Here is an 8059-nt window from a genome sequence, read left to right as displayed (position 1 = left end):
TTCCCTTCAAAACACCACACACCTACGCTTATCATGGTTTCAATTATCGGGGCGGCTAGGTTAGTCAGACTTCACCTAGTTTTTACAATTGCGAGCTTATTGGCATTTAATTGAGCATTTGGCGGGCATAACAATATTAGAATCCAAATTTGTGAATTCGTCAATCGAAATTCCCTCCAACCCATTAGGGTTTTGATTTCTCAACCCCCCAAGAGTCTTTAACAACTCCATTTTCTCATCCTCGAATTAGAAAAATCATGAACCATGAAATTCACACATAAAACCCTAGTGTTCTCAACACCCATCATCCCTTCAATCAATTTACACACATATGAACGAATTAAAGAGAGTAGATCATCAACATACTTGTTGTGATGAAGAATTCGTGACTACACTTGATGAGATGAAGAAATTAAGCAAGCCAAACTATTAAAAATTTGAGCGATAGAAGGCAATCGAAAAAAGGGAGAGGGAATTTGGACAAGTATTGTAGGGTTTTCTATGGAGGTTGAAGGTGGAATAATGGTGGAATTTATGGTGGGGATCGTGGGTGAGTAATGGAGTAGTGATGTATGAAATAGTAAAAAAAAAAAAAGCTCATATGGGGGCTTTGTTTCAAACCCTCTACTCGTCTTTTTTTTTTTTTTTTGAAATAAGATGCAGGCCGTATAACATGATACGGTCCATATTTATCACTTTTTTTTAGTGTTCCACTAGTTTGGTCCCATGCTGAAATATGACCAACTACACGGCCCGTATAATATTATACGGTCCGTGAAATTGGTCCTTATTTTAGCATGTAACAAAATAGTGTTCACTTTATATTTTACTTACCTTTCACGCCTAGAGATACGGTCCGTATAACTTAATACGGTCCGTATTCCACTTCTCATCCTGAAGTTTCTCCGCAGTCACATCCTATACCAAAGCAAACATTAAACTACTCTAAAAACCAAAAATTACCTAAATATAAGCTTGGGTTGCCTCCCAAGAAGCGCTTGACTTAACGTTGCGACACAACGGTGTTACCGATTTACTCTTGGTCAGAATTTGTCCCCAGATGCTTCAATTGATACCTGTCGACAATCTTATCCCCATCAACCATCCAATGATAGTGCTTTACCCGCTAGCTATTCACTCTGAAAGTTCGAGACCCATCCATGGTTTTCAATTCCGTCGATCCATTGGGTGAAACACTTACCAGTTCCAAAGCTCCGGACCACTTTGATTTCAACTTGCCCGGTAGCAGCTTTAATCTGGAATTATATAGTAAGACAGAATCACCCTTGTAAAATTCTTGCTTGAGGATCTTTTTGTCATGATAATGTTTCACCCTCTCCTTATACAACGCTGCAATCTCATAAGCCTGGTATCGAAGTTCATCCATTTCGTTGAGTTGAAACAACCGAAGTTTAGTTACTTCTTCCCAATCCATATTTAGCTTCTTCAAGGCCCACATGGCCTTATGCTCAAGTTCGACTGGAAAATGGCACGCCTTGCCAAAAACCAGCCTGAAAGGAGAAGTCCCAATCAGAGTTTTGTAAGCAGTCCAATAGGCCCAAAGAGCATCATCAAGCTTTCGGGACCAGTCGGTCCTATTAGCATTGACCGTCTTGGCCAAAATACTCTTTATCTCCCAATTAAAGACTTCAACTTGCCCACTTGTCTGAGGATGATAAGGGGTTTCCACCCTATGTTTTACATCATACTTCTCCATCAATCCGTGAAGGCTTTGTTGCAAAAGTGAGACCCAGCATCGCTGATTATCTCCCTCGGAGTACCGAAACGAGTGAATATGTTTTTCTTCAAGAACCCCATGACACTCTTGGCTTCATTATTAGGTGAAGCCACCACTTCTACCCATTTAGATACATAATCCATAGTAACCAAGATGAACTTCATACTATAAGAGCTCACAAAGGGTCCCATAAAATCGATTCCCTAAACATCGAACACCTCCACATCTATCACAAAGTTCATAGGCATCTCTTGCCTTCTACCAATGTTCCCTTGTTTTTGGCACTACTTACAAGATCTTACCAATAAATTTGCATCGTGGAACAGAGTGAGCTAGTAATAGCCGCACTCAAGAACTTTGGTTGCAGTCCGGGTCCTACTATGATGACCCCTAACCGGAGAGTCATGACACACCTTCAGGATCTCCATTACCTCACACTTGGAAACATAACGCCGAATGATTTTGTCAGCGCATGTTTGGAATAAATACAGCTCTTCCCAGTAATACTGAGGAGAATCTCTCAAAAACTTCTTCATCTGGTATGACTTGATCTCATCTGGAATAATGCCCGTCACTAAAAAGTTGGCGATGTCTGCATACCAAGGTGCTACCTTAGCTATCATTGCTAGAACCCACACATCAGGAAAAGCATCATCAATATCTAACTCCTTTGAAGGTCTCCCAGCTTCTTCACGCTGTGAGAGATGGTCAGCAACCTGATTTTCAGTCCTCTTCTAATCTTTTACCACAAAATCAAACTGTTGCAATAGTAGGACCCCTCGAATCAACCGCGGCTTCGCTTATTTCTTTGCCATCAGATACTTCAAAGCAGCATGATCAGTATAAACCATAACTTTGGACCCCTACAGATAGGCCCGAAATTTCACAAAAGCATAAACTATAGCAAGTAGCTCTTGCTCAGTCACTGTGTAATTCATCTGTGCCACTTTCAATGTTCTATTGGCATAGTAGATTGGGTGCATAATTTTGTTGTGCCTTTGGCCAAGCACAGCACCAATAGAAAAATCACGCACATCACACATTAGCTCAGAGACTAATCAAGAGAAACTACAATGGGAGTAGAAGTCAGACGCTCCTTCAATTAATCAAACGCCTTTCGGCACTTTTCATCAAACACGAACTTAGCCTCTTTCTCAAGAAGGTTGCCCAACGGATTCATAATTTTGGAGAAATCTTTGATAAAGCGCCTAAAGAACCCAAAGATGTCCCAAGAAACTCTGGACACCTTTTACTAAAATGGGTGGAGGAAGCTTTGAAATCACATCAATTTTGACTTGATCGACCTCAATCCCCTTTTCAGAGATTTTATGGTCGAGAACGATACCTTCCTTCAAAATAAAATGGTACTTCTCCCAATTAAGCACAAGATTAGTCTCCTCGCATCTTTTCAGCACTCGACCCAGATGGTCAAGACAATAATCAAAAGAGTCACCAACCACAGAGAAATCATCCATAAAGACCTCCAAGAAGTCTTCCACCATGTCTGAGAAAATCGACATCACACACCTCTGGAAAGTAGCCAGTGCATTGCAAAGACCAAATGGCATCCTGTTGAAAGCAAAAGTCCCATAAGGACAAGTGAATGTCGTCTTCTGATGGACTTCAAGAGCAATGTTAATATGATTGTAGCCAGAATACCCATCAAGAAAGCAATAGTAGGACCTTCCAGCCAGCCGATCAAGCATCTGATCAATAAAAGGCATGGGGAAATGGTCCTTGCAAGTGGCAGAATTCAGCTTCCTATAATCCATGCAAACACGCCACCCAGTAACAGTACGAGTAAGAATTTACACATTTTTTGCATCAGGCACCACTGTGATACCTCCCTTCTTTGGAACGCATTATACCGGGCTTACCCATTTGTTGTCTGCTATAGGATATACAACTCCAGCATCTAAGCATTTAATTATGTCCTTTTTCACTACCTCTTGCGTTAGTGGGTTCAATCTCCACTGGTGCTCCACACTTGGTGTACTATCTTTCTCAGGATAAATCTTGTGCTCACATATGCCCGAAAAAATTCCTTGAATGTCTACAATAGTCCAGCCTATAGCACGCCTGTATTTTGGCAATATCTCCAATAATCTCTTTGTCTACTCTTCATTCAAGAATACAGACACACAATAACTGGCAAAGTGTTGTCTGGGCCCAGAAACTCATACTTCAGATATGTAGGTAGCTGCTTAAGCTCAAGCTTAGGCAGCTCAACAATGGACTGTAACACCTCGTACTTTAACGTAAGCTTTAACCATAATCCTAGACTTGAGAAATCAGATAAAGAATGTGGGAATTGGAAATTTCCTGTTCCGTTGTGAGATAGTGGTTTACGCCCATGAACAGTGGACGTATTTCAGTTTACGGGCCGTAAACCAAGTCGTAAACTGGTACCAAGGACTTCTGAGCATTCTGGAATTTGGCAGTTGGATGTCATATGGTTAAATACGAACCGTATTTCATAATACAACCCATAAATCAACTCGTAAACTGAAACTAAGAATTTCTGAACATTCTGGAAATTGGCATTTTAATGCCACATGGTTAAATACGGATCGTATTTCATTTTACAGCCCGTATTTCAAAATATATTTGGAATTTGGGAAAACTTCCTTGATGAAAGTTGTAGAGCTTTGAAATACCTTTCCAACGGTATATTACGGGGGTCAAACGGACATCTGTGCAAGAAGTTATGGTCATTTTACTGAACAGAGGCAGTGTTGTCCATATTTCAAAATACGGCCAGTATTTAACTGGGCCAAAAAATTTATTGTTCCAGAACAGTATATACTCGTCCATATCAATTCAAAACATTATTTTCATTCTTTCAAGACCTAGAACGACCTCCTACCTTTTTCCATCATCAAGAATACCAAGGTAAGCCTACTCTAATTATTCCAACTCAATTCTAACATCTATCCTTGTAATCTAAACAAGAAATTATCATTCTAAAATTAGGGTTTTCAAGAAAACCCATCTCAAGGATCAAGAATTCAAGGTTTTAGAAATCTCCTTCAAAGCTCAAGTATTTAATTCAAGTTTTGGAGCAACTAAGGTATGTAGAGTTACTATCTACGTGTGGGAACATCATTGTTTCTTCCCCACGCCTCATAATCCATAAATTATGATTCTATACTAAAACTAGGGTTTCTATACCATGCTCATGATAACCCTAGGTCCATGTCCATGATTATATTATGTATGAATTGTTATAATTCCATCATTGAGTTCTTAATATTTCTTTCTGATTATTGAGAATCCGTCCGTAATCCATGAAAACCCATATCTTGTATTCCATGGGTTCTTGCATGCATGTTTTAAATAAAAATACTTATTTCATGAATATCCTACATGTCTACAAGTTTTCATGCAATTGTATTTTATAACTATGTTCATACCATGACTCAAGATATATACATGCTAAATACAAGTTATTTTATGAAATCATGTTTACAAGTTATTTCGTAAAATCATGATTACAAGACAAGTACAAGTTAGTTCACGAAAATCATGGGCTTCTTAGCCAACTATATTATGTTCATGTTTTTGGGAGTTGCACGAATTATCGAGAAGGCTCAGATATCCTGAAACTACGTAGCCACCGTAGGAAAAGGATCGCTCCGCCCAGTTAGGACGATACCTTAATTTTACACCGAATGGATCCATCGTGCACGTTACCACCTTATACCCCGGCAAGGTATGGGCTCGCTGGTCCGGCAGGTACCGTACTCCACATACCCACGTGGTGATATCACATGGTCAGTTTATGAAATGCTCTCCCTACTTATCACGTTTTTATGTATGCTATATATATGTATATATGTATTCATGCTCATGCTCATGTTTATGTCCAGGTTTTCAGTTTCAGTTCTTATCATGTTATTCTATGTCCCATATTATTTCTTTTGGTTGCTTTACATACCAGTACATTCAATGTGCTGACATCCCCTTTTATTGCCCGGGGGCCTGCATTTCACGATGCAGGTACGGATTTACGACGACGCCTCGCCGCAAGATCTGCACGTACCAGCTTATTGGTGAGCCCCATCTCATTCGGGGTTTAGACATTGTCATTCTTTAATTAGTTTTGCATCTAAAGGTATGCTGGGGGCCTTGTCCCAGCAAGTATGTTTTTCCGTTCAGGATTCACGACTAGAGGTTTCATAGACTAGTCAGTTAGTTATGTTAGACATGCAAGGTGTTCAGCCATCTTTGGCTCAACTCATGTTATTTCCGCATTCATGATTTAAATAAGTATTTCATTAAATTATTATGACATCTCATGTTTTATAAAATCTCATCACGTTCATGCTATATTTTCGCTCATGTATGCCTCATGATGATTCAACAAGCCATGTGGTTCGCTCGGTCACATGCAGTATGGCACCGAGTGCCGTGTTTCGCCCAGGCCATGGTTCGGGGCGTGACATGGACGGTTTTGCCAGTGGTGTCTTTCTATTTTCTAGATCAAGATCAAGTTTCTTTGGGTGGTAATAATATGAACCCAACCCAACAAGCGAATATACCAACTCTACATAGCCCTCCATGTCTTCAACATCAAAATTCGCTAGAATTGCAGCAAAAGCTTCTCCCAAATTTTCTTCTACCATTTTGAATTCCACAGCTTCATCAACAATATCAAAATAATCAATCGCCGAAAGGCTCTCGTAAGCACTTGGTAACTTCATCCCTTTACTTGCCTGGAAAGTCACCTCTTCATCATTGACTCAGAATTTATTTCATTCTTTTCTGAATCCATAAGAGCCCTTCCCGTAGCAAGGAAAGGTCTCCCCAGAATAATGTGAATATCACAATCAACAGCACAGTCAAGAATCATAAAATCTGTAGGCAATATAAAATCGCCAACCCGCACAAGAACATCATCAACCACGCCAACTGACCTCTTAATAGATCTGTCAGCCATCTGTAATCACATAGCCGTCGGCCTAGGCATCCCCAATCATGATTTCTTACAAATAGCAAGGGGAATTAAATTTATACTACCCCCATTATCACACAGAGCACAGGAAAAATCATGATACCTGATAGAACAAGTAATGGTGAATGCCCCAGGATCTCCCTTCTCCTGGACTGTTGTTGTCGAAATAATAGAACTCACAGCGTGAGTCAAACCCACAGTTTCATATTGCACAGACATCTTATTTATAAGCAGATCTTTCAAATACTTTGCAAATCCATACAGCTTCTTGAAAACATCCAAGAATGGAAAGTGCAATGACAACTGCATCAGCTGGTCATAAAATTTCTGGAACTTAGCATCTTCCGTCTTCTTCACCAACCATTGAGGAAAGGGAGGTTTATATTTGAAAAGATAAATCAAAGGGCAGAGAGCCCCCTTTACAGTCTGCTTTCTCTTGTCGTCAGTCACCTTCGAACTCTCTGGAATATCAGCAACTTCCTCCACAATTGGAATTTTTATGGGAACCTCTTCAGCAATAATTAGTGCATCAGACTGCACCTCTTCTTCTTCAAAGACTGGCTCAAGATCTATCACCTTATTTTTAGTACCTTGAAGTATTTTACCACTCCGAGTACTGATAGAATAAACACGGTCTACACCACCTTCCCCGTTCTTCAGATTCGGAATAGTGTCACTAGGAAGTCTTCCCTTGAGGGAGGGTGCTACTCTCTGGAAATATCACGCATCTATGACTCGAGCTTCTGAATGGAAGCCATATGAGATCCCACTATTTCATTCAGCCCAGATAAAGTCTTCTTAGCCTTAATTTGATTTTCTGGTACCTTCTCAAGCATAGCCTCTAACAGCGAACTACCTTGATCATTTGATTGCCCCTTTGGTGAAATATATGGATTGGAACTCTTATTTCAAAAAAAAATTATTGTTGTTATAGTTCCCTTGGTTCGAGCCACCATAATTATTATTGTAGTTCCCCTGGTTGTTGTTGTCAGCACCTTGTCCCTGTTGAGGTCTCCATTGATTTTGATTCTAATGACCTCCTTGGTAGTTTTGCCTTTGATAACACCCTTGAGAGTTATTCACATAGTTAGCCTCTTCAACCTGCATAGAAGGTCCCTCTAGATATTGACCCTCTTGAACTTGGTACATCCTTTTAGGCATTCCTTGAGCTTCTTTACAGACATTCACCTTTTTAGTCTCCTTTTCATCAAACCTCTTGGTCGGAAATGAAATATTCGTTGCAAGCTGAGCCAACACCTACTGTATAACATGGTTCTCTTTAACTATATTATGGATGATTGCACCCCCATACGGTAGACTATTAGTATTACCCGAGTGCCATGCCTGATTGTGTGTAGTCAATCTGT

The 8059-nt window shown here is 40.0% G+C and overlaps 1 protein-coding gene across 1 annotated transcript; it reads right to left on the bottom strand.

Annotated features, from left to right (window-relative positions):
- Positions 1-1043: 1043 nt before the first annotated feature.
- Positions 1044-3510, bottom strand: LOC132047383 (uncharacterized). Its single transcript, XM_059438434.1, has 6 exons — positions 2985-3510; positions 2626-2792; positions 2152-2472; positions 1751-1941; positions 1202-1511; positions 1044-1076 (listed from the first exon to the last, which is right to left on the bottom strand). The coding sequence occupies exons 1-6, from the start codon at positions 3508-3510 to the stop codon at positions 1044-1046; spliced, it is 1548 nt and encodes a 515-aa protein (XP_059294417.1).
- Between the last annotated feature and the right edge of the window lie 4549 nt (positions 3511-8059).

This window comes from Lycium ferocissimum, chromosome 2 (assembly GCF_029784015.1).
Source record: "Lycium ferocissimum isolate CSIRO_LF1 chromosome 2, AGI_CSIRO_Lferr_CH_V1, whole genome shotgun sequence".
NCBI lineage: Eukaryota > Viridiplantae > Streptophyta > Magnoliopsida > Solanales > Solanaceae > Lycium > Lycium ferocissimum.
This window is presented reverse-complemented; position numbering and strand designations above follow the sequence as displayed.